The sequence below is a fragment of the Theobroma umbraticum genome, unplaced genomic scaffold (assembly GCF_002168275.2).
Source record: "Theobroma umbraticum cultivar Fairchild unplaced genomic scaffold, ASM216827v3 scaffold_56.0, whole genome shotgun sequence".
Classification (NCBI taxonomy): Eukaryota; Viridiplantae; Streptophyta; class Magnoliopsida; order Malvales; family Malvaceae; genus Theobroma; species Theobroma umbraticum.
This window is the reverse complement of record NW_018397256.1, coordinates 13,658,404-13,682,908: the sequence shown is the minus strand read 5'-3', so window position 1 is coordinate 13,682,908 and position 24,505 is coordinate 13,658,404. Positions and strand designations below refer to the sequence as shown.

The 24,505-nt window shown below is 38.6% G+C and overlaps 6 protein-coding genes across 6 annotated transcripts; 3 read left to right on the top strand and 3 right to left on the bottom strand.

Annotated features, from left to right (window-relative positions):
• Positions 1-6: 6 nt before the first annotated feature.
• Positions 7-5,032, bottom strand: LOC110410910 (pentatricopeptide (PPR) repeat-containing protein / CBS domain-containing protein). The gene is made up of 12 exons (XM_021420847.2): positions 4,724-5,032; positions 4,453-4,635; positions 4,160-4,292; positions 3,549-3,646; positions 3,222-3,383; positions 3,038-3,106; positions 2,608-2,743; positions 1,891-2,123; positions 1,514-1,594; positions 1,128-1,196; positions 559-735; positions 7-303 (listed from the first exon to the last, which is right to left on the bottom strand). Exons 1-12 carry the CDS (start codon positions 4,907-4,909, stop codon positions 40-42), a joined length of 1,791 nt encoding a protein of 596 aa, XP_021276522.1. The 5' UTR covers positions 4,910-5,032; the 3' UTR covers positions 7-39.
• Positions 5,033-7,432: 2,400 nt separating this feature from the next.
• AFR (Galactose oxidase/kelch repeat superfamily protein) lies at positions 7,433-11,425 on the top strand. The gene is made up of 2 exons (XM_021421195.2): positions 7,433-7,929; positions 8,231-11,425. Exon 2 carries the CDS (start codon positions 8,274-8,276, stop codon positions 9,393-9,395), a length of 1,122 nt encoding a protein of 373 aa, XP_021276870.1. The 5' UTR covers positions 7,433-7,929; positions 8,231-8,273; the 3' UTR covers positions 9,396-11,425.
• A 1,088-nt stretch (positions 11,426-12,513) lies between these two features.
• LOC110411500 (CAP (Cysteine-rich secretory proteins, Antigen 5, and Pathogenesis-related 1 protein) superfamily protein) lies at positions 12,514-13,071 on the bottom strand. The gene is given in 1 exon segment (XM_021421686.1): positions 12,514-13,071. A coding segment is annotated over 1 exon segment (558 nt).
• Positions 13,072-14,156: 1,085 nt separating this feature from the next.
• Positions 14,157-15,170, top strand: LOC110411112 (methionyl-tRNA synthetase). Its single transcript, XM_021421135.2, has one exon. The coding sequence runs from the start codon at positions 14,826-14,828 to the stop codon at positions 15,024-15,026; it is 201 nt and encodes a 66-aa protein (XP_021276810.1). The 5' UTR covers positions 14,157-14,825; the 3' UTR covers positions 15,027-15,170.
• A 791-nt stretch (positions 15,171-15,961) lies between these two features.
• On the top strand, positions 15,962-21,421 carry LOC110411749 (Coatomer, beta subunit). Its single transcript, XM_021422054.2, has 6 exons — positions 15,962-16,151; positions 17,192-19,251; positions 19,539-20,048; positions 20,354-20,439; positions 20,802-21,036; positions 21,133-21,421. Exons 2-5 carry the CDS (start codon positions 17,206-17,208, stop codon positions 21,004-21,006), a joined length of 2,847 nt encoding a protein of 948 aa, XP_021277729.1. The 5' UTR covers positions 15,962-16,151; positions 17,192-17,205; the 3' UTR covers positions 21,007-21,036; positions 21,133-21,421.
• A 391-nt stretch (positions 21,422-21,812) lies between these two features.
• Positions 21,813-24,499, bottom strand: LOC110411750 (Peptidyl-tRNA hydrolase II (PTH2) family protein). The gene is made up of 2 exons (XM_021422055.2): positions 23,039-24,499; positions 21,813-22,143 (listed from the first exon to the last, which is right to left on the bottom strand). The coding sequence occupies exons 1-2, from the start codon at positions 23,426-23,428 to the stop codon at positions 21,961-21,963; spliced, it is 573 nt and encodes a 190-aa protein (XP_021277730.1). The 5' UTR covers positions 23,429-24,499; the 3' UTR covers positions 21,813-21,960.
• Positions 24,500-24,505: the final 6 nt, after the last annotated feature.

The following is a 24,505-nucleotide window of genomic DNA, read 5'->3' as shown; positions in this document are numbered from 1 at the left end:
TGCAAAAAAAAAAAAAAAAGGCAGAAGATAACAACTGCATCAAAACATTGTCAATCTTCTACAAAGAGAGTGTTTTTGCTTCAGCACCTCTGGCACAGGGGCCATGAGGTTAACTAATTGTTCAGCTGTAAAAACACCGACTGCCCTAGACCCATGCGTGGTACCATTCAAGTTGCTATGCTTTACAACAATGACCATTTTGTACTTCTGTTGCAAAATTAGATCAACTACATGACCAATGGATGTTGTCGTTGTAACACAAGGAGGTGGACTTCTCATCATTGTTGAAAGTGGGGCATTCATCTGCACAAGGATGAAGATCATACAAGAATGAATCAGCTCACGATTAATAGAAATTGGAGGAGAATGACAGCCAATCATAAATTTCATATGTTATCCTCCGAACAAAAATACTAGACAGAAATATGTTTCATATCTTAATTATGTGTGACAATGCTGCACGATGAATAATCAAACAATACCAAATCAAGAATGTCATCAAATGAGGTTAAAAACCAAGGAAGTTTTTATTTGCTACCAACAAGATGTGAAAAGTACCTCATAACAATCCTCACGGTGCAATAGCCCAGTGCAGCTGCCCCAGTCATCTATAATAGGCACAACTGGATCTCTATAGAAGCGCATTACTACTTTCTTCAACTCCAAAGTGCCAAGTACTGGCCTAACTGTTTCAAGTGGCATCATGATGCTCTCAATGGGGTCACCTGGCAACACCTGAACAGAAAAAATCTTGACATTCAACCTAAAAAAATTGACAGTTTATCAGGACTTGGCACATCGAAACTGCCAGTTGAGGTCACCATTCAGTTATCTCCATCAACAAGATCATCAATGCCAATTCAACTAATTTGGTCACAACTAGAGTTGCTCTCATACATGGACATTTCCAGAACCAGAGATTCATTTTATTAGTAGGTCCCCCAATAACAACGCACCTAATAAATATGGTCACATTTTTTGCAATGTACCACATACCAGAGCCACACATATGAAGTTCACAAAGTGCTTTGTCATACATATTCACATCTATATATGCAAATCATTCCTAAAATTTACTCGAATCTTTCTCCTTCTACAGTTCAAAATGAAAAGAAGAGACTGTGTACCTGAGGAAGCAAGTAAGGGCTGAACATTGATTTGGTAAATCCCAGAAGAACCTCTATATGCAAAGCAACCTGCATAGCAGTAGTACATTGAAGGTGTTTAACTAAAAAGCATAACTAACATCTCATAAAGGGAGGGTGGTTAAACCACATTATGTGCAGTCCAGATTAATCCCGTCAAACTAAACAAACAGGAGAACTTGGAAAAGCACGGAGTTTATTGCTTAACAAGGACAATAGTAGTTGAGGACATTTTCAACAAGGGCAACGTATTGACATACATTTCAAATATCTTATGTCTTCAATGGGTCAGATAAGATTAAGCTGCTCTGTTCTTTCTTTCCTTAGTGTATTTGTGCAATCAACAAAAGTAAGAATCAATTCCATACCATGCCTCCACGACTCGTCCATGATATACCCTTCTTCCATCTGTTAATAATCTTCATAAGATTTTCCACAGCTGCATCAACCTGGTGAAAAAAAACAAAAAAAGAATTCAAAATTTCCAAGTTCGGGAATTCTTACATGAGATAACCTAGAGTTCAGACAGAAAACCTATGATTGTCATTTAGTTTTGGAAGTATGCACATGGTCTGCAAGTGCCAGTTCATGTTTTCCCAGTCAAAATTGTGTCTGGTACATGCAGATGAGACAACTAATCCTAATAAATACAAGAATTTATATTTTAGATATGCTCTCTGCACCATGCATTATTAATGCATTAGCAAATGAAATGCCAACTATCAAGTGTAGATGGATTGATTACCTGCCCGTTATTTAAAGCAGACTCCATTAGAAGATGATCAGCTTCTTCTTGAACCGCCAGGGAGATGGTTCCAGAAGAATCTGGCCACAACCGCTCATGCAGATTCTTAACCGTATTGTAATCCCCTTGATCAGCAAAAGCACGCATCATGGAGAGATAAAGGTGAGGCTTTGGCCTCAAGTTCACATTCGCACCAGCCCACTTTATTATTTCTCCAAATATGCAAAGAGCACCTAGGTTTTTTGTTTGTAGATAACCATTCCATGAGTTATTATTCCAGTACTTCCCCGAAAAAACAAAGTTTTATATATACCACTAGTAAGTGAAAAATACAAAAGTAGGTATGCAGCAAACTGGTTCACCAACATGAGTTAACAACACTGATAGAAAACCTCATCTGTAAAATATTTTTATGTGAGCTTCAGCATGCTAATGCAGAAGCTTTACTCAAACATTACAAATTTGGTGCATATATTGTTTACATCCTTCAGAGTGTATGACCTTAATAAAAGTTTTACTCAAAACATCAGCAGACAAAAATTTTAAATTTACTTTGAAGTTACATCCAATCTGGATAACGTTCATAAAAGTTCCATGCAAAATGTAATCAACTGCTGAACTAACATAACATGAAAAATTCAAGATCTGAACCTCAATCACATAAGTAAGATACAATCACAACACTCCGCAAGTTCTGAAACAATATCAGCAACATACCCTTGATTGAACCACAATTTAGCAATGCATCAACCATTGCAGTGAATGCAGTACGATCAATGAACAAATCATGACGTGATTTCATCTCCAACACAATCTTCTGAACTGAATGGAGATCCTTAGAATGCCCAAAACCCTACACAGATATAAAGTAAAAGGAAAAATAAAATGGTAAGTTCTTCCATAAATTTTTTGGTCGCATGTGAGCAATATATTGATTTCCAATTCACTCACAAGAGAAAGATGAAGATCTCAGGAATAATAAGGTTTACCAATGAAGATATAGACTATTTTGCATCCATTTCATAGGGAATGTTGCAGTATAAATGTTCTCATATTTTGACAAAAGCTCCGCATCTAAAAGTTTGAAAGTTCATAAACTGCTTGTTCATTAACTATTGATACCTATATAAACACAAGATTAACTAACCTTTAATAGCGTAGTGAATGTAACAATATCCGGGTAAAGATCAAGATGGCATAACCTCAGTGCTTTATCCTGAAAAAAATTATCAGGTATAATTATTTAGTCAACTGGGTATAGTTCCCATGATTATTCTTATTACTTGTATATGGGAGGCTCTAAACTGGCCTTTCAAAGAAGTGCTTGTGACCTTCATTTCCTCAAAAAAACGTATAGCAGCATCTAAATTTTCAGTCTTGACACATGCAAAGACGAGAGTATTGTATGTCAGTCTATCAGGCTCTAGCCCAAGACGTAGTATCTCTTCATGCAGGTTTATTGCAGCCTGAGGACACCCCGCGCCTATGTATCCCTGCGAGTTTGAAGGAGAGGAAAAACGAAGGGGAAAAACATAGATTAATCTTCAAGAATAGATGCTTTTAACTGACAAGCAAAGGACCATGAGGACATTTTTGGAGGAAAATTAAACTATTAATTAGTCTCTCTTCCTTTGCAGATCTATAGGCCGGACAAAAACCTTCATTAGCAAGTTGTAAGCAGATATTGAAAGACTCCTGCCTTCACGAAGTAGAAAACCATAGCGTGCAAGAAGACCATTAGCACGGCGTAGATCTCCTGCACTAAAGCAGATTATGTATCACATTATCAGTAACACCAAACTTGTTGCTTACAAGGATATACCTAAAACAGGCAAAAGTAACATGTTGAAGTATATATTCAGCTCCATAAAACTCAACTATCTACATTCTCCATTCATATGAATGTCTAGGTTCATATAGCCCATCCACATGCAGGTACTGAGAAAATGAATAATCATCTTGTCAATGCTATTATAATTTTTAACAGATAAAAGTGTGATGTGCTGCCAAAACAGAGCCCTCATTTTTTTAAAATGGCTGCTTAATGCTTTCAGACTTGATCCGAATGACAAACTTACTCTGGTAGTCCAATGCTTTTGTCATTGACAAGAAAATAAACACAAATTATGATAATATAAGAATTTTAGTATTATGCTAATTATGCCATCCATTTAGTACTGAAAACCTTTGATTTCAAATTCATCCCAAGATTTCTAGAGATAAAATCTCAGATTAACAAAAAAGGTTTCACTGGACTTGAAACACTGACCTGCTTCAATTAAAGCATTCAACAGACCGTAGATAAGCTGCGCTGACAAATTTGGCTTCCCCGCAGCGGTGCCTTGCTCCACAGACTCAAGTATTTGGAATGCTTCATCAATTCTTCGAGCCCGACCCAATCCCTTTACAAAGACACAAGGTAAGATTCAATCATTCGATAAACTACCAACTACAAAAATTTTCTCAGAAAAATAAATAAAATGCCTGGAAATGATGATAAGATCATGTTTGGCAGTTGTTTGGTTTATTGAAAATCAAAAGAAAAAAGGGAAATTAAAGTACCTTCAAGAGTGTAGCATAGGTGACAATATCAACACCACAACTGTGGGGTTGAGCCATTTGATGAAAGATGTTGAGAGCCATTTCAACATCTCCACAGTGAACGCAAGCCTCCATCACCGCGTTCATCACGATCGTGTTCAGCTTCCCATATTCCCTCCTCGCACACTCGATTTCCTCAAATATCTGTAACCCACGGACGCTAACAATGAATTCCAACAAAACAGCACTTTAAACCCCAAAAAGAAAAAGGAAAGAAAAGAAAACGGCTGACCTGATGAAGTTGTCTGCGGCGAGTCAGTTGGACAATGCGAGAGGTGAGACGTTTAAGACTGGGAGGTTTAGTGGGAGAGAAGGTCCTCCGCAAACGACGTCGAATTGGCGCAGAAGAAAAGAAAATATTGGAATGCAGCAACGGCCATTTTGATGGTAAAGGCAAGATGGCGTGGACTTGAGGCATCGTTTGGCGGTGAGACTGGCGGTGCTGGTGAGCCTGAGCCTACCCATCAGCCAGCCATGCAAAAAACTTGCAAGCTGACAAAAGGAGAGACGAGAGAGCGATCTGGCAGTGACCTCGATGGTCCAAAACGGATAATGCGATGGCCTGTGTGCGGGGCTTTGGAACGAATTCATTGGTCAGTAAGGTAGAGTTAGACATCTGCTTGGGCCAATGGTACTGCTTCATTCCGGGCCATTACCGCAAATTTCACTCTGCCACTTTGGGCCACAGGAAAATCAGCTATTTTTCAACATTCTAATCCAAAAATATATATTTAAAATAAAAAAGTTTCTTACTTAATCGATTTATTTTATATACTGTCCATATATAGTATTTATATACTATTAATTAATTTAAATATTAATTTTATAAATATATTAATACAAAAATTTAAAAAAATTTCAAAATAAATATTTTTGAGAATTCTTGACTCCTAAAATTTATTTATTAATGAAATAATAATTTTTAGTTTATTGATAATATATAAAATATATATATAGTATATCACATATAAACTCATATAATAATTTTTTTTCCTTTTGATATGTAATAAAAAGACTCGGATTCAATGGTTGCATTAAATCTTAAAAAGAAAGAGATTTAGATTCCATGGCCTTAAACAAATATAATTAAATTCAATCATAAAAGGAGATTCCGAAATTAATAAATTTGAGATCCATATGTCATCATATATATATACATATATTATGTCATATTTATTTAAAGTCGTTTGATTATGATTTCCATTTTTATTGAAGCATAATCTCGTAAAAGAGAACTTTTCATTATTGCTTAGGCCATAGAATTAGAAGCCAAGTAAAATACTACAACCTCCCCTTTACAAACTTTAGTGAAGCTATGGTTTTTCTTTTCTGCTTTGACAAAAGTCCCACATTTGGGGTTTTTTTTTTAAATATATTTTAATTTGTTTTCTTTTAATAAAATATGCCGCATCTTTTGCTTAAATTGCTTTTATCTTTTTTCTCCAATTTGTTTGTTTGTGTTCTTCTTTATCCCTAGTTATCATGCTAAAATTTTGTTTACTTTGAGGAAAATGCTGTTTCAGATAAGCCAAAAAATGGTGGATTAAAAAACACACGAGCTGTTAAAAGTCAAAAAGATGGTTCTACTTTGAGCTTCTTGCATAAAGTTTTGATTGAGATAATAATAATAATAATAAGCAAACTTCCTGCTTACCATATTAACAATCAGATGTCTTAAGTCTCCCAACTTCAAAAGTGGCTATCCACATGACCCATTATTAAAGTACCCTTTCTTTTCTTTCGCCCAAATAATCATTAAAAATTTAAATAATTCAACTTTCCACATAATTTGTTTAATTAACACTATAAATATTTTTCATTCTTTGCTTGAGGCAAGGATACGTCGAAGTGAAGACAAATATGAGGAGAAATAGTGAGAAATCTCTTATTATTACCTACAAGCCAGGTTTATTGGTTTCGATAAGAAACCTTTGTTGACTTGCTTTTACAAATCATCCTCATCCGCATAATACCGCCAATTCCTAGTCTTGTCAGCCGAAGCCACTCCTCACGCCTCCGCCGTAACCTTTCACATTTGTCAATTTTCCTCACTTTAGAGAAGATAAGGATGCTGATTCCCCATGCTTTTCCATCTAATTCTGTTTCGTGTATGCATATGCAATAGTTTTAACATTATTGATGGCTTAATTTTATGATTCCATGATTATCATAATATAAATAAAAATTTATATTCAATAAATTATCAATTCATTAATAAACAACACAAATCAAAGTTTGATGGGGCACTTATCAATACTTTAATCGACTTACGGTTGCCTTGAGTTGGAAACAAAATATCCTTAAAAAAACCATTCTTTTTATCATAGTCAAAAATAATAATTATTCCTCAATCATGCCCATAATTAAAACTCAACTGTATATAGTATTTTGTCAAAGATATGCTTTGATGGGTCGTACCAAAAAGGTTTATATGTAGCTAAACGTGGTTCATATTGGTCTCAATTTGATTCTATTCATGTCTAAAAAATCTAATTAGATCATTGGAACAAGTAAATAGTTGGCTAAACAGCGAGATTAATATTCAACTCCAAAGTCTTGGTGTTGCTCATGCTTTTTTATTTTCTTAATAATTATTCTCTCACTTTTTCATTTTCTTGTTAATAAAAAAATACAAAAAGTGGTAGCACCACCTATCAAGTGGGGCAAGTGGGGTTAGTTACTTCTAATTATGGGATAAATCCGTGCTTATAGGTGTCACTCGCTCCAAATAAGCAGCTCAAACAATTAAGTCACACCAATTGGCATCACATATCTGTACTTTGATATTGGTTTTTTCATAATTCTAATATTTCTCGGACAGTGTTTAATTGTTAATTTTACCATACAAACTATTTAAAATATCATAAAATGCTTAACTATCATATGATATTTTATGATTTTTTTAATTAATGTCTCGTGTATAGTTTGTATTTTTATAAAAGATTAAACCGTTAATTTTACCATGAAATGCATAAACTTTTGTTGTAGTTGAAGTAAAATGAAAACTCGGAAAAGGAAGGGGGCAGGTGGGGTTAATTATTACAATAATTATTAAGGGATTTGACGTGGCGGGTTTCATTAACACCGAGATGAAAGGCAATCTCATGTTCCAGTTGAACCACCAAGATCTGGGCCCTACAATCTGCATCAATTATTGAAAGTCCACATCACTGTTCGGCCAACCACATAAACTGTTGAGCGAATCCAACGTTTCCAGATTTCCTATTTGTTCAAACTTGCAACCACTTTTAGCCCAAGCCCACATCATCATTTTCAGATCTACCAATCTCAGACCAATTAAAAATTTCCGTCGAAGCTCCGGGCACCGACGGCACTTGTTCGTCGCTTAGTTCAAGTTACGTCATCGGTAGCTGATCCCCGTGGTGTTGAATTTTCAATTCCCGGGAATTCCTTGTTCTTCGGATTCGCCGGATTTTGGTGCGTCACTCAATTTTAAGATTCTCCTAATATTCCGGTTTCTAGAAGCGGAACACGCAAACACAAAACAAAAACAAGGCCATCCTGTTTTGTTTTGTTTTTTACCTCATCGAAAAAAGGAAAAAGGGCAACATTAAAATAGTCGAAAACACTTTGACAAGCCAACATTTCCTTGGTAGCTCGCTCTGTAAAGTTAGCTTCACATACCACTTTTTGCCTCTGTTTCCGTCACCCTTTTACAATTCTAGCTATATAGGCAGTGCGGACCATGCTCTGACGAAATTCCTCGACTTCTCTTCAGCTTATTTTTGGGGTCTAAGCACAGAGCTTCGAAGATTTAATTAATGGCGGTTTCCAAGTCTTGGTCGAACAAACAACAAGACAACTATGATCAAGAAAATCGCAAGAAGTCGGAGCCGTTGATTCCAGGGCTACCGGACGAGATCTCAGAGCTATGTCTTCTTCACCTTCCATATCCATACCAATCGTTGGTACGTGCAGTGTCTTCCTCATGGAACAGAGCCATAACAGACCCTGCCTTCCTTATCTCCAAGAGATCCTTATCACTTTCGCTGCCTTATCTGTTCGTTTTCGCTTTCCATAAATCGACGGCGAGGATGCAATGGCAAGCTTTGGACCCGCGATCAGGCCGTTGGTTTAGATTACCTTCCATGCCCTGTCCCAAGGCTGTGTGCCCACCAGGGTTTGCTTGTAGTTCGATTCCGCGGCAAGGCCAGCTCTACGTTTTGGGTGGTATGCGCTCGGACACAGAAACTTCCATGCAGACGACAATCGTCTACACTACATCCACAAATAAGTGGTCCATAGCTGCTTCAATGATGACCCCACGATCATTTTTTGCTGCGGGGAGTGTTAATGGTAAGATCATAGCCGTTGGTGCAAGTGGGGCTGGGTATAATGATTCCATCACCTCGGTGGAATGCTATGATCCAGAAAACGACACGTGGGAATGCGTCGCTAAAATGCGGATAGGATTGGCCAGGTACGATTCGGCTGTGATAGGGAGCAAGATGTACGTGACAGAGGGGTGGACGTGGCCTTTCCTGTTCTCGCCCAGAGGCGGGGTCTATGACCAGGAGAACGACACGTGGCAGGAAATGAAGGACGGGATGAAGGAAGGCTGGACCGGGGTGAGCGTGGTTCTGGGTGACAGGCTGTTCGTCATTTCGGAACACGGGGACTGCCCGATGAAGGTTTACATCCCTGATCACGACGCGTGGCAGTACGTGGGTGGTGACAGATTCCCACGTGAGGAAATGCAGAGGCCCTTCGCTGTGAGTGGGGTGGATGGGAAAATCTACGTGGTCTCAAGTGGGCTAAACGTGGCGATAGGCAGGGTATTCGAGGGACAAAACGGGGGGTGTTCTGCCCAGTGGGAGGTCGTGGCTGCCCCAAACGCTTTTCACGACTTTTCTCCTTCAAGTTGTCAAGTGCTCTATGCTTGAATCTCTTGTCTTTCATACTGACTTGAACTAGTTTATAGTAGTTTATCATCATGATTGTAAGGCCAGGGTGGAGTTTTATACTTTAATGTGATCTTTTTTTCTGTGTAAATTTTGTAGTGCTGTTTGTTCTGCTAGGCAATTTGCCAATTTTTATATTGAGCACTACCTCAACGCCTACTTTGTGAATTCATGTAGGAAGATGATTCACGGCTGGTTTATCTTTTTATGCAGAGTGACAGATTGGTAGTGTTAGGAGATTTTGTTTTCTTTTAAAAATGAAAATATGGACTTTGTTTTAGTGAATTATCTCACAAATTCGCGTTGGCAAGGTGATTGGTACGGGAATGGCATGTCCCATGTAGCAATGGAGTTCAACAGCTCCCCTTTCTCTCTGCTGTCCGCTCGGAGTATCTTGATTACATTTATTATCTTTCTCTCCCTCTAGCTAGCTGTGAACTATTAATTGGCTTTCTCGGAATGGGGAACTAGCCACTGCCTTCCTTGATCGACTCTGTCAATGTCCCGAAGCTGTTGTAACCATTCTGCCATTTCAGGATCTCCAAGCACACTCTGCCAGCACATGTTTTTCATTTCCGGTGCTTCAGAATTGATCAGCCTGCATTTATTTTGTAACATTCATCATTCAATGCATCAGGCAGCAGGGTGCAGCCAAGCTGGATATGATTTAGGAATGAAGCAAACGGAGTGGTCTGTTTCCATGCTAAAATGTACTTTAGAGCTTGGGAACTCAATTTTGCAGTAGTAACAAAAGCTGATAGCTATTATTTTGTGCCAATTAACTGTGGGTTGTTTATGCCTGATAAAGTCCTATCGATCAGCAACTTTGCATTTACTTGAACCAGAGGGGAGCCAAAGGACAGTTATCAGCTTTCATAGATTTGGGAATTATTACTCCATCAACAACTGCAAAATATCCATAAGGGCATTATATCTAGTTTGAGGCCAATGCCACTAATTCTCTTCAACAACTTCAGTAACCTCAACCTGTTAATTTATGAAAACCACTAGCCATGTACTAATTTGAACATTAACTTGCTTCAGGTATGTATCTCCAAAGCTTCGAGTACCAATTTGAACATCTTCGCTGCAATTTCATGACCGGTTTAAATGGAAAAGACTAAACAGGGCAACTTACCTAGGTAAACGCATCTCGCTCAGGGTCGCTGGTCATGGTCAGACAGAATCTCCCTGTTGGGGACACTCTTTACAGAAAGCTCCAATGCCATATCTTCCTTTTCCTTCAGGACTTAAAAAGTTGCTTTGTTTGTTTTTCTTTATTTGAAAAAAAAAAAAACAATTCCTTCCAAAGTAAGTTAGCTTGTTGATATTATCCCGGATCCTAAACCAACAAAAAAGTTATATTCTAAGTAAACCAGCTGAGATCAAGAAGATCAAAAGGATACTAGATCAAAACGAGACTATAGTTCAGTTCCGAGGGCAAGGAAGAAATCATGCAAGGCCGTGAAGAAAAGAAGGCCGTGGTGTCTCACAGCATCGTCTCCTCTCGTACACAAACAATGCAAAGGATTTGTGGGGTGTTTGTGTGTGCAAAAGACAAGAAGGTGAGATATGGGCAGCCACAACCAGGGGCGTGTCCCTACTGTGGAGGGACGGTGCAAGCTATGAACATAAAGACCCAATGGAAGTTCTTCTTTTTGCCTCTGTTTTTCTGGAAGAAGAGAAAATCCTCTTGCAGCGCATGTGACAGTCGTTGGTGATTCTGTGATGAATTTCGTGTGCAAAAATGGTGATATAGGTATCTGAGTTGTAACAGTTGTTCTCTCCTAGTTTGCGCAGTGGCAAAGTTGTGGCTGCCTCAAAGGCTTGTTGGACTTTTCTCCTTGTAGTTGCCAGGTGTTTTACGCATAAATCTTTGTCTTTGTGGTAGGACTATATATAAATACTATGTATGTAAATCTTTTGTTTTGTTAGTCAAGCGGCCAGTTTCTGTGTTTATGGATAATTTAAGCTTGTTTATTATGCTGAATGACAGATCAGTAACGTTAGGTGATGCTTCCTTTAAAAATGTCTGTTCAAATTTTGGCTGGCTTATCTTATAGTACGCATAATTTGGGAACGGCAAGCCACTGTTATTTTCTTTGAGATAAAATTTATTTAGGCAGGAGAAAAACTTCTAGCAGACAAATTTTGTGATCAATAACAAGAAGCAAAAGCACTTGGCTGTCTTGGAAGAGCTGACAGGATAGTGGTTTCCTTGATCAACTCGAGCAATATCTCCACTTTTTTGTATCTATGCTGCCACTTTAGGACCACTCCAAGCTTTCCCTGTCTGCAATTGGAACATGTTTTATCGCTCCCCCTGGTGCTTCTGAGTTCTGGAAACCATCTGTGGAATATTTTGTGTAATGTTGACATTCAAAATTGTCAAGAAAAGCAAAACGCAAAAGCATTATCTTCAGATACGGGAACATCTAAGGTAATTGTTGATGCTGAGACGAGCTGAAGACCATGACATCACCAACAGTTAACTGTCATTTTGTGTTTTGAACTGTTTTAATAGTTTCCAAGTTATGTTGACCGTGTCAGAGCATGCAACCAATGCATGCAGCAGTGACTTGATTTCTGCCTTCTGCTTGCAGGTAGTGTAAGGCAGTGGTTTAAGCTATGTTTCTGTAATCTTTAAGACAAGTTTTATCTTGCTATTGTAAGTTAATGAAGTGTATCAAATTTCTTCTTTCTTAATGAAATTGCAGTGAAGTTCTGTTTCCTGGTTTTTTTCTATTTTCTGTAATTCAATGCTGCATTTATGCTTTCTGCTCATCCAGTTCAACTTAAATACAAAAATCTAACATTAATAACTGATATGGTTTTAGAATTAGACAAGAACGGGGTTTTCAGTTATGTGTTGGCTGTCATCAAACGCCAATCATATTAGTTAAGTACTTTCTTTATGAACAAAACAACTTCAAGGAGTTACAGCATCTGCATATTAACAAATGATAATAAAGAAAGAATCCTCTCACAGTACGTACCACTACAGCACTTCCATAAAATTTTCTGTCTCAGTGGCAGTCATGATTATGATTCCTGTCTTGCTTCCAGTCCTGCCATGAATTCCAGCCAAAGGCATTTCAATTCAGAATGGCTTCTGGCCTATCACATTACCATGGGGATCATAATTACATGCGGTCAGAGTGTCTGCACTCTTACACACAACTTTGGCACACCCAATCTTCAAGCTATTCCTCCAAATTAGCTGAGTATAATGCAGGCAGTCTCTGTTTTTCGTGTAAGTATTAGAATTATAGTTGTAGTTACTTTTCTCTGCCGCCCATGCCGCAACTGCATCGCCTGGTTACCAATCCTTGCCGCTACCCCAGGAGAGATTCTCCCCATAATTGCTATTTGAATGAATCAAAGCACAGTCACCTTGCCTCTTATGTGCCCACCAGGATGCAAAATTTGCAAGCTTTTTGCTCCATTTTAGACGAGGGGGCCTACGCTATGCTCTTAGAATGTTGTGGGGGATTAGATATTGTCGAACTGCACCACTAGGAGTTTGTGTAAGCAGACGTCTGGATAACACTTGGGAAGGAACTTCATCGCTCGAGTGTGACAAAGATAATGGAAGAAGTGAAGAAAGGAGAAGGAAGGCTCCTAGCAGACTACGTGAAAACTTGGTTCTGATCTCCATATTTAAGCTTTGAATGGAAATCACAAGTTAGACAGGCTTTTTAATGAGCAAGTTGATTGAAGATCAGAAGTTAATCAAGAGATATATACTAGCATGGAAGATTTCTGATGAAAATTTTTATATAAAAGATAATATATCTCTTTCATTCTGAGAAAGAATCATTTCACATGGTAGCTAGCTGCAAGTTGCAGCAGGTTTGAGGTGTATAACATACCTGGGAAACTGGAATGGGGGATTAGTTTGACTTTCAACTAAACATAACTGCTTCTATTCATGATAAGCTTATGATTAACCAACATTTTTAGATAAAAATGCTTTATCCCGTTGGATGTTCTGGTCATAATTTTACATCATGTGTCTAGTAAATTTTTTCTCTAAACGTCACTCTTGCCTTGTTTAATTTTGCAGTCGAGGTTTAACATATTCTCATTAATAACACAAAACCGTACAGTAATACAAAATTATGGAAAGAATATGATGTGAGACAGTGTTCTTCATTAGGCAAATACTGGACAGATTTTCGAGTCAAAATATGAAGATGCAAGTATGCAGGAATATGATGATTTGAAAAATATAATTGATAAAGTGGCCTTGGTCGTCAACATTCTTTCTAAATAATAATCAGAGAAGAATCTAATGGAAAGGAAATGAATGTCATACGAGTTAAAAAACTTCTAAGGCACATGGCAGATTAGAAGAGAGTTTGGTCACTGAAACACTTCAGCCAAAAAGCCATTTGATTGACACGTGAGACCATGTGATCCAACTGTGAATGTGCAAACAGCAAATGCATCAGTTTAAGGCTCGCTTATATTATAAAACTGGGCTGCTTGAAACATCCCGCGATCAGAAACAAGAACCCAGATTAATTGGCAGCTTCCAGAGTTGTCTGGATAGGGGGCTATATAAGCATGGTAACATAAAAATGGTGCCTAACAGAGTAACACAGATGACACAGGAAGACCCCTGTTTGCCATTTGGCCTACACAGAAGCAACTAATAGCTACTTCAGCAATCTGAAATGCTATGGAGACACCATCATCCTGCTTATATTCCTCCCACTGCTGTTTTCACAAACTATGTCCTAGATTATTATTAATCACCATTTACCAACAACACAAAACCAATGAAAAGGCGAGAACACGAGGAATGGCCATGGGCTACGAAAAGATTGCCAGGTCCATCGAATGGACTCGGGCTCCAAGAAGGGGCACCCACAGGCCACAGGGCAGGATTGATCCTTAGCTCTTTTCCAATGGACTCAGCCTACCCATGTTATTATGCCACGCCTGGTGCACTGAGCCCACAAAATATAGCTAACAACTTCACATTTAACAGCCGGCAATTGCGTGAGAGAGGTAGAAAACAGCATTGACTTCAACGCGTTTGGTTGATGTCATCGTCATCGTGCATAAAATCCTGTGTTCTTACTTTCTTTGAAGATATATTCCTTCTTCCGAACCTTCCAGTCCAGGCTCAGGCTCAGTCTCACGCGCTTTCAAACAACGCTTCTTCCCTTCCAGACTAACCTATACTTCTCCGGATCCCTAAAAGAACTCGCCGTTTTGTCTATAAATATCGTGACAAGCAAAACGCTCTTGAACAACGATCTCTTTGGCTCATTTCCTTCCAACCAAGAAATCCCAGAAAGCAATCAGGCAATAGACTCTTGACTCCGTCTACAAAAGCAAGCAATCAAAACCCAAAACCCCCCGACAAGGTGATCGATCGGCGAAAAAGAGGAAGAGACAAAGATGTGTTTGGTGTTTGTGTGCGATGAGGATGAGAGGGTGATAGCGAGACAGCCGGCAGCAGGGGCTTGTCCCTACTGTGGAGGGATGGTGCAAGCCATGGATGTAGAGAGCCAGTGGAGGTTCTGCTTTTTGCCTCTGTATTTCAAGACCAAGAGGAAGTACTACTGCAGCTTATGTGCAAGGCGCTTGGTCATCCAATGATTCCATTTCTCTTTATAGATATCCGAATTGGGATACTTTGTTTGATTCCTTTCCTTTTGTTACCCCAAGCCGATCATCCCCTCTTCTTTCTTGTACATAAAGTCTGACTGTTTTGATCATAGAAAAAGCTTCTCTATTTATTTACTTGCTATTGATTTCATGAGCGTAAATAATCTAAAATCTGAATGATCAATCCTGAAAGCGATTTTCCTCGGAATACTTCGGCTTCTTTTTGTTTGTCCTTTCCGTTGTATGGGATGTTGCCATAAATAAAGCTTCATTAATTCTTGAAAACTTCAAATGCATCGATGCAGTCTGAGATTGGGTATTTCCCATCGAAAAGATGAGATGATCAGCACTGGTGCTGATCATTGACCAGGAACAGGATTCTCCTTCGCGCTGGAACAATTTATTCTTGGCCCTTGCATCGGCCCAGTCAAATAAGCCACTCACGTGTCCACAAATTAAGCCCATGATGAACCTGGATCCAATTTTCAATTAAAATGAAATTACAGAAAATAATTTAACTAAAACGATGAATTTAAAAATAAATGCGATTAAATTTGTATATGAATCATTTCAAAGTTATAACATATATAATAATATAAATATATTATAACCTATTAGTATTACATATCATTAAAACCTAGATATTTATATAATAACATAAAAATTGTAATTAGTTAGTTTTTTTATTTTTGACGGATTAATTTTTGACATCTTTGTTAATCGGGTTAAAAGTATTACCAGATGATTAACAGATAAGCTAATATATTTTTACGTGTCAAAAAAGTATTGGATAGATTATGTTTTTTCTTAAAAAAAAAAAAACTCCTCATCTCACGATACGGTTAACGCCCGTAAAAAAGGTGAAAAATTAAAATTTTCACTGCCATAAAACGATAATCCTTCGCTTCCGCTTATAAGCTCACAGAGTAGAAATAGATCTTTCATCTTTAGATCTGGAGAGGGCGTCGTCTTCGTTTTCAATTTTCCAATACAAAAAAACGATGAGCTTAGTTTGAAGATCTAAAATTCTCCAACCTCCTCATATCCAACCAGAAACACAAAGCTTCTTCGCTTTCACGAACCGGCCTCTCTTCTCGAAGGATCTGATCGTTCGAGGTTCCGCTTTCTCTCTATCGCTCTTTTTCAATTTTTTCCAGATCTGTTGATTTTGCTTTCTACTTGGTTTTCCGAACGTTTGTTTTTCAGTTACTATGCTCATTTCTTTTATTACCTGTTTGTTTTTCATTTTCGAAGCTGAAATGGTTCGATTTAGGTTTTGGATTTCGTGTTCCTTATTGATTTGGATCTTTCATAGTAAGAGTAGGATTGTGCTCTGTGGATTCGAATCTGATTTACATTTTTACGGCAGTGATAGTGTGTTATGTTTATTGAATTTGTTATGTTTTGATTTGCATTGTGGAATTTAGCACTAATGTTGGAATTATAAAGATGAAAACAAGCAGATCTTACCTTGTTTTCTTTTACTAAGTAGGCAGATCGACACTGATTTTCAATTAATAACTAAGCTGAGGAGTTTAGATTTTCATAACGATTCTTTATTTAGATCTATTTCAATTGTGGCAGTAAGGCAGATTTGAATGGATTTATAGATATAGCGCTTTCTTGTTTGAATTGGGAACGGTCTAGTTTGATAGCTATTCCCGTTTAGTATAATCAGGCAATCCAAAATCTATATATGATAGATATTTCATGTGAGATTCAAGTGGAAATTTTCTCTAAACTATGCATTAATCAGTAACTGTTATTTTTTAGGGTTGAGGAGAAATGTCCTATGAAAGATCTGTGTGCAAATTCTGTAGTAAACATATGCTATTATTTTCCCGAAATATGTTCCTAGGTGGCAACTGAGAAATGGTATTGTTTAGGAAGATGGCCATAGAACAGATTTATCATTTCAGTTTACAATCAACCTTATGACTTATGAGATTTGAAGTAATTGTTCTTCTTTGTCCAAAATGGTTCTCTTTCACAGCTACCTAGTATGATTTATGCAAGCTTTGTGAAATTTTCATGTCATGGATGCATATTTTATGCTGAGATGGCTTTATTTTAGTGCCATCTTTGTGAATCATTATTAGTGTTGTACTTTATTTTGGGTTGTTGATTTGAATTTTCATGTTCCTTTATATTGCCAGAAAACTAGCAAATAATGGAGAAGTCCTGTACTCTTCTTATTCACTTTGACAAAGGAACACCTGCAATTGCTAATGAGATTAAGGAAGCACTTGAAGGCAATGATGTTCCCGCAAAGATTGATGCCATGAAGAAAGCGATTATGCTTTTGTTGAATGGTGAAACCCTCCCCCAGCTTTTTATCACCATTGTAAGGTATGTTTTGCCTTCGGAGGATCACACCGTTCAAAAACTTTTGCTTCTATACTTAGAGATAATTGAGAAAACTGATGCAAGAGGGAGGGTATTGCCTGAAATGATCTTGATATGCCAAAATTTGAGGAACAATCTTCAACATCCAAATGAATATATTCGTGGTGTAACCTTGAGGTTTCTTTGCCGCTTGAATGAGACAGAGATTATTGAACCACTAATCCCTTCAGTTTTGCAAAATCTGGAGCATCGGCATCCATTTATTCGAAGGAATGCTATATTAGCTGTGATGTCGATATATAAGCTTCCACAAGGTGAGCAGCTCTTGGTTGATGCACCCGATATGATTGAGAAGGTCCTTTCAACAGAGCAGGATCCATCAGCCAAGCGAAATGCATTTCTTATGCTATTTACTTGTGCACAAGATCGAGCCACTAATTACCTCTTGACCCATGTTGATAGGGTCTCTGAATGGGGTGAATTGCTTCAGATGGTTGTCTTGGAGTTGATTGGTAAGGTTTGCAGAACGAACCGTGGGGAGAAAGGGAAGTATATTAAGATTATTATATCTTTATTAAATGCCCCATCAACTGCAGTTATTTATGAGTGTGCTGGCACCCTTGTTTCTCTGTCATCTGCTCCCACTGCTATTAGAGCTGCTGCCAACACTTATTGTCAGCTTCTTCTTTCTCAAAGTGACAACAATGTGAAGCTTATTGTGCTAGATCGGTTGAATGAGCTCAAATCTTCTCATAGAGATATTATGGTTGATATGATCATGGATGTGCTTAGGGCACTTTCAAGTCCAAATCTTGACATCCGGAGGAAGACACTTGATATTGTTTTGGAGTTAATAACTCCCCGAAATATCAGTGAGGTTGTTCTTATGTTGAAGAAGGAAGTTGTGAAGACTCAAAGTGGAGAGCTTGAGAAAAATGGTGAGTATAGACAAATGCTCATTCAAGCTATTCATTCCTGTGCAATCAAGTTCCCAGAAGTTGCAAGCACAGTTGTGCATCTGCTGATGGATTTCTTGGGAGATAGTAATGTTGCTTCAGCTATTGACGTTGTTGCTTTTGTTCGAGAAATAATTGAAACCAACCCTAAACTTAGGGTGTCCATTATAACAAGGCTATTGGACACATTCTATCAGATCCGAGCTGCACGGGTTTGCTCCTGTGCCCTTTGGATCATTGGAGAGTATTGCCTGTCTCTGTCTGAAGTTGAGAGTGGCATATCAACCATCAAGCAGTGTCTTGGAGAGCTACCATTCTACTCTGTTTCTGAGGAAGGGGAAGCTGCTGATGCTTTAAAGAAAACTCCTCAAGCAAACTCCATTACTGTCTCCTCTAGGAGACCAGCTATTCTTGCTGATGGTACTTATGCAACCCAGAGTGCTGCCTCTGAAACTGCTTTTTCCCCTCCTACCATTGTTCAGGGATCTTTGGCTTCTGGGAATCTCAGATCTCTTCTCCTCACTGGCGATTTTTTCCTTGGGGCAGTTGTTGCTTGCACGCTAACTAAACTTATTCTGAGATTGGAAGAGGTACAGCCATCAAAAGTTGAAGTCAATAAAGCAACCACGCAGGCAATGCTGATCATGGTCTCTATGCTGCAATTGGGACAATCTTCTGTTCTTCCACACCCAATTGATAATGATTCTTATGATAGGATTGTTCTGTGCATGAGATTATTGTGCAATACTGGTGATGAGATCAGGAAAATATGGTTGCAGTCTTGCCGTCAGAGCTTTGTTAAAATGCTTTCAGAAAAACAGTTACAAGAAACTGAGGAATTAAAGGCGAAGGCTCAGGTTTCTCATGCACAACCAGATGACCTTATCGACTTCTACCATCTAAAGAGTCGGAAGGTGAGACAGCTTTGTTTTGTTTGGTCATTATATTTTTTGCATAAGTTTAACATCTTTGCTTTGCACCAAGTTGATTGTGCCTATTTCTGGTCATACATGGATGTTTGGTATTTTGTTTAGGCATGTAGATTGTTTTGGTTTGTCTGATAGAATTTCTCTGCTTTATCTCCTTGGTTCACCTTCTGGCTTTTGCAGATATTGTGGCTATTGACTCATAATTTCAATTCTTAGATTTTTGTCACAAATTTATGTACTTGTATCTAAAATTTTCTATTGCTAACTTCCAGGGTATGAGTCAGCTAGAATTGGAGGATGAGGTTCAAGATGATTTAAAGCGGGCAACTGGAGAGTTTGTCAAGGATGCAGATGACGCAAATAAGCTTAACCGCATTCTTCAGCTGACTGGATTTAGTGACCCTGTATATGCTGAAGCATATGTCACTGTGCATCACTATGATATTGTTCTTGATGTCACAGTTATCAATCGGACCAAGGAAACCCTTCAGAATTTGTGCTTGGAGTTGGCAACTATGGGTGATCTGAAACTTGTTGAGCGTCCACAAAACTATACCCTAGCTCCTGAATCTAGCAAGCAAATAAAGGCCAACATCAAGGTGTCTTCAACTGAGACTGGAGTCATATTTGGCAACATTGTTTATGAGACTTCAAATGTGCTTGAAAGAACTGTTGTTGTTCTTAATGACATCCACATTGATATCATGGACTATATTTCTCCTGCTGTTTGTACTGATGCTGCATTCAGAACTATGTGGGCAGAATTTGAGTGGGAAAACAAGGTATCTCCTGAACTATTTCTCAATATAAACATCCCTGTTTCCTTTAATTTGCAAGCCCAATATTGATGCTTTCATTTGCTTTGAATATAATGTATATAGATGGCAAGTTTATATTAGCTCAAATTTGTAAGTTGCTCACATGCTTTTGCATAGTGTTCAATTACCCTTTAATTTTATTCCCCTTGTACTGCTAATAGAGTTTACACTATATATCTGTAAGCTTCTTATGGGCTGAGCTAGCATTTCTCATCCTCATTAATGTTGGTGTTTCAATTTTAATTTTCATTATCTGTTTTGTGTTTCAGGTTGCCGTTAACTCTGTAATTCAAGATGAGAAGGAATTCCTTGACCATATTATCAAGTCAACCAATATGAAGTGTCTCACTGCACCGTAAGTTTGCCTTATTCAGAAATATCTAGATTTAGAATTTAACTGATCAGTAGTCGGTTTCTGCATACCATGCTGTAGGTTTCACCTTATTAAGGTTGCTGCATGATATGTGATAAATGTGTGACCTTAGTGTTGTGAAACAACTTAATGAATCTATCATGCTCAATTTGTACAATCACAACCTTATACTATGCTGGTTTACAGATGCCATCTTTTATGGTTTTGTGACTCAAAATAACCTTTATTAGAAGGCTGCTGAACATGGTAATAAATCTCTTATATGAACTCCTGGTAGATCATCCGTGTTGGTATTAATCCATTCTTTCTTGTTCTTCCTTTTTGCTGGCTGGTTTGTGTTTCAGATCTGCGCTAGATGGTGAGTGTGGATTCCTGGCAGCTAACCTGTATGCAAAGAGTGTGTTTGGGGAGGATGCCTTGGTAAACGTGAGTGTTGAGAAACAAGCAGATGGGAAGCTTAGCGGGTACATCAGGATAAGGAGCAAGACCCAGGGGATTGCTCTTAGTCTTGGGGATAAGATCACTCTAAAACAAAAGGGAGGCAGTTAATATGAGCATCATTTGTTTTCACCTATGCTGGTAGTCGTTATAACGCTTTGGCTTGTCAGTTACTGCCTCAAACCCCCATTGAAATGAAAGATTTAGTAACCTTTGTTATTCTGTTTAAAAATGCAGGTACTTGGCTCGCAATACAATCGACGGCCGCCTTCATTTTTGTGGTGTTCTCTGTATCTAGGGGTAGTAGCGGGTATCAAGAATTGACATTGTTGTACTTGGAGTCACATATTTCCAACAGTAGAAGGGTCATTGAACATTGGTTAAAATACTGCTTTTTGGGCGATATGTTAAAACAGGATGTGTTTTTTGTGCTGCTGCTGCTGATTCTTTAAAATAGTATTGAATTCAGAGCTCTATTTCGGTACCATTTGCTCCGTAATAAATCATCCCAATTCTTTGGTTTCTACTAGGCATGCTATTCTGGCTCGCTTTTGCTTTGTTTATCTCTGTTGTGATTGCGGGCCCGCCCCCATTTTGTGCTTTGGAAGGGGTAATATCAGCAAATTTTCTCGCTCTCTGTGGTATTCCTTGACAAAAGCTAGGCCTTGGGCTTCTCCTCTGTATGGAAACAAGAATGACATGAGAAAATCACGAGCCTTTCCATGCCTTTAAGCTCCACGCAGGTCGCAAGCAGGGCGAGTGTTAGCATTGGGCCTTGGGATCTCGCAGCATCCTAAATGGGCCTAAGTCAGAAATCTTATAGATGCTTTTCGTAAAAAGGATGTAGTTTAATTAAACATACTTGCACAGTTGCATCAGAGTTCTTGGCAAGTAGGCTTCAGTGCCAAATAAAGGCATGAAAACAGCAAAGCTTTGCTTCAATGTTGAAAATATAATAAGTTTCAACTCATACAGGGAATTTAGATGTCGAAAGAATCATAGTACACAACCTATGATTTTATGCTCATCCTTTGAATTACTATTGGATTAGAACAATCAAAATAATCACTTACAAAGTTTCAACTTTTTGAAAAACACTGACACTATAGACTTGGGGTAGGGTTTTGTCGCCAGACAGGTTGGAATGTTTTCAGGCTGCTCAATCCAAAGTTTATGAGCAATACCACCGGCTGTCAGCTTTTCAGACAAGTTCAATATCTGGGTTTCTCCTTTCACCTCAAGGGTAACCTACATGTTCCAGAAACAAGACTGTGGTCAGAACATTTAGCTCATGTTCATTCCAGCCAGACAGACCAATAAAAGACCAAAATCAAGGAACAATTATAGGACCATCACACAACTCCAGCCACAAGGGCAAAAAATTATCAATCAAATTAACACCTCGTGACATTCGTTATCAAGCGATAATGAGATACTGTCAAATACTCAGGGGATTACAAAGGGGAAAACTCGAAGACAGTAACATGATGAGTGAAAGAGAAAGGTTTAATTGACAATAGAAACGGCAATCATTTCTTCTAATGGCAAATCTGCGTGCGGGCTCATTTTAAGGTAATGGTAATCAACTAACTAGACATTAATTTTTCCTAGTGGAACAAAGTTTCACCTTTAAAACCTTTCATTTACAACAAACATAGCAAGATCTTTCATTTACTACAACTTCAAAACTTTTGTCTTGCTTCCAACATCCCTTGTTGGATGGTTTTATGGGACAAATGGATCATGCTCTCTCATCCATTTATCTCTTATGCCAAGAGATTTATAACCCAAGAAGGACTAATCCACTAATTTTTGGGTGGCAAACTCCCAAGCAGGGAGAGATCTAAGCACAATCTAGTAGGAGAAACAGAATTGGAGTGTCACAATGAGGTTGCCTCCAATTTGCCATGATCATACTTCATACAAGAGTAAAGAAGACAGGTTGCATCAGCCAACACAACCACTTTGACCAAAATGGCAAATTAAAGTTCTTCATATCATTATGTTGAAGCTGCATTCTCATCTGTTTGTTTTATTAATTCTCACTTATTTCTGGCCTTGTGCAGATCAATTTATCAGGTAAAGCCATCGACTTTAATCTATAATAAATCAAATTCATGGGAAGAACAAAAGTTTGCTTTACCTTATGCATAGAGTCAATAGTTTCAGGGCTGCAATACTGGAGGGTATGTGGATCGTCCTTGTGAGACCAAATGGCACAGACGGAGGCATGGCACGCCTGTGTTACCACGCTCCCCAATGGCCACGACTCTATCAGGTCTCTCCGGAGCACCACGTACTGCACCAGCACGTCCTCTTGGTCGTTCTCCGCCCTCGCCGACTCGGTTTTGGTGGCGCCGGCGGGCTGGCAGCTTGGTTGACTCATTGGGCTCGAGGACGAAAGCTTCCGAGTGATGAGGCAGATTGGAAGATGGGGATGAACCCGAATCTTACAGCTTCTCGGGGACGAGGTGATGAAGCAGCTGCCAAGGATTGCGGTGAACCTACACAGTGAGGGAACTGTGGCCATCATTGACACCTTAAACGCTGCGTCGCTTGCTTCGTTGCGGATTTCCTTTCAGATCTTTACTGGCCTTGGGCCGCATTTGCACCTTGGGTTATGGACCTCTCCTTCGTCTTCCAATTCTTTTGGGTTGGACTGGACCTCCTGTCTTGAAACAGTTGCATCGACAAGCTTAGAAATACAGCAAGATACGCATCAAATCTCTATAATGCATGCAAGTTTGTATCACAGCTTTGTTTGAAACATTCGTGGGAGCCAAGTTTTCTATTTTGGAATATTCTGAGTGGCCGAAAGGAGTTACGTTTGAGTCCATCTCTTCACAACCCATGAAAGTGGCAGGCCGTGCACCTTAGCTTAAACCCCCAAACTGCCTAATTCCACTCTGCCAATATCTCCTTTGTCTCTCTTTGGATTCTCCTTTTTTCATCCAACAAAACCAAACCCCACCCCCCTTTGTATCTCCCCATTTGACCACCATCTCCATCACCATCAGCCTTTTCGCTAGCACTGATCCAAGTTTAAGAACTCCTCCCTGACAGTCCATTTTCAACAATTGTTAAGAATATACAATTTTTGTGTTCATCACCACCACCATTCACCCCCACTCCCCTCCCTTTTCATATTTCTCTGATATCTGATGTTGGGATTGTGGGGATTGAGGCATGGAGGCCACGTGCCTTGCATTCTGTTGGTTGCAATGGTTCTTTTCTCAATTATTTGTCAAGATAAAGATAAGATTTCCCAACATCTTACATTTAATATGTCATCATTTGGTGGTTGGCACGCATTCTTCAACACATTGTTTATCAGAAAAGATATTTTCCATTTTTAAAGGACAAAAGGAAAAGATGCGAAAAAGGATATATTAAGATGCCATCTACAAATTGAAATAAGATACTCCTAACTCCATTATTATACCATATCCACTTGGGCAATATAAAAATGTTGTAACCCCAGATCTCCTATCTGTCACCAGACAACTTAAATGTCAATACTGTCCCTATTCGACTACCTAGGTGTTCCAAGAACAAAAGGACAGGTTAGTCTTTATGCAAGAAAATGAAAATCTAGGAATTTACAACACAT

Coding starts and splice junctions, on each gene's coding strand:
- LOC110411112 (XM_021421135.2), top strand. CDS start 14,826: ATGTGTTTGGTGTTTGTGTGCGATGAGGATGAGAGGGTGATAGCGAGA.
- LOC110411750 (XM_021422055.2), bottom strand. CDS start 23,428: ATGATGGCCACAGTTCCCTCACTGTGTAGGTTCACCGCAATCCTTGGC. Junction 22,144..23,038: donor CTATTGACTCTATGCATAAG/GTAAAGCAAACT, acceptor TGGAACATGTAG/GTTACCCTTGAGGTGAAAGG.
- LOC110410910 (XM_021420847.2), bottom strand. CDS start 4,909: ATGCCTCAAGTCCACGCCATCTTGCCTTTACCATCAAAATGGCCGTTG. Junction 2,744..3,037: donor CATTCACTACGCTATTAAAG/GTTAGTTAATCT, acceptor ATATCTGTGTAG/GGTTTTGGGCATTCTAAGGA. Junction 2,124..2,607: donor AAATTGTGGTTCAATCAAGG/GTATGTTGCTGA, acceptor CAAAAAACCTAG/GTGCTCTTTGCATATTTGGA.
- LOC110411749 (XM_021422054.2), top strand. CDS start 17,206: ATGGAGAAGTCCTGTACTCTTCTTATTCACTTTGACAAAGGAACACCT. Junction 19,252..19,538: donor ACCATCTAAAGAGTCGGAAG/GTGAGACAGCTT, acceptor GCTAACTTCCAG/GGTATGAGTCAGCTAGAATT. Junction 20,049..20,353: donor AATTTGAGTGGGAAAACAAG/GTATCTCCTGAA, acceptor TTTGTGTTTCAG/GTTGCCGTTAACTCTGTAAT.
- AFR (XM_021421195.2), top strand. CDS start 8,274: ATGGCGGTTTCCAAGTCTTGGTCGAACAAACAACAAGACAACTATGAT.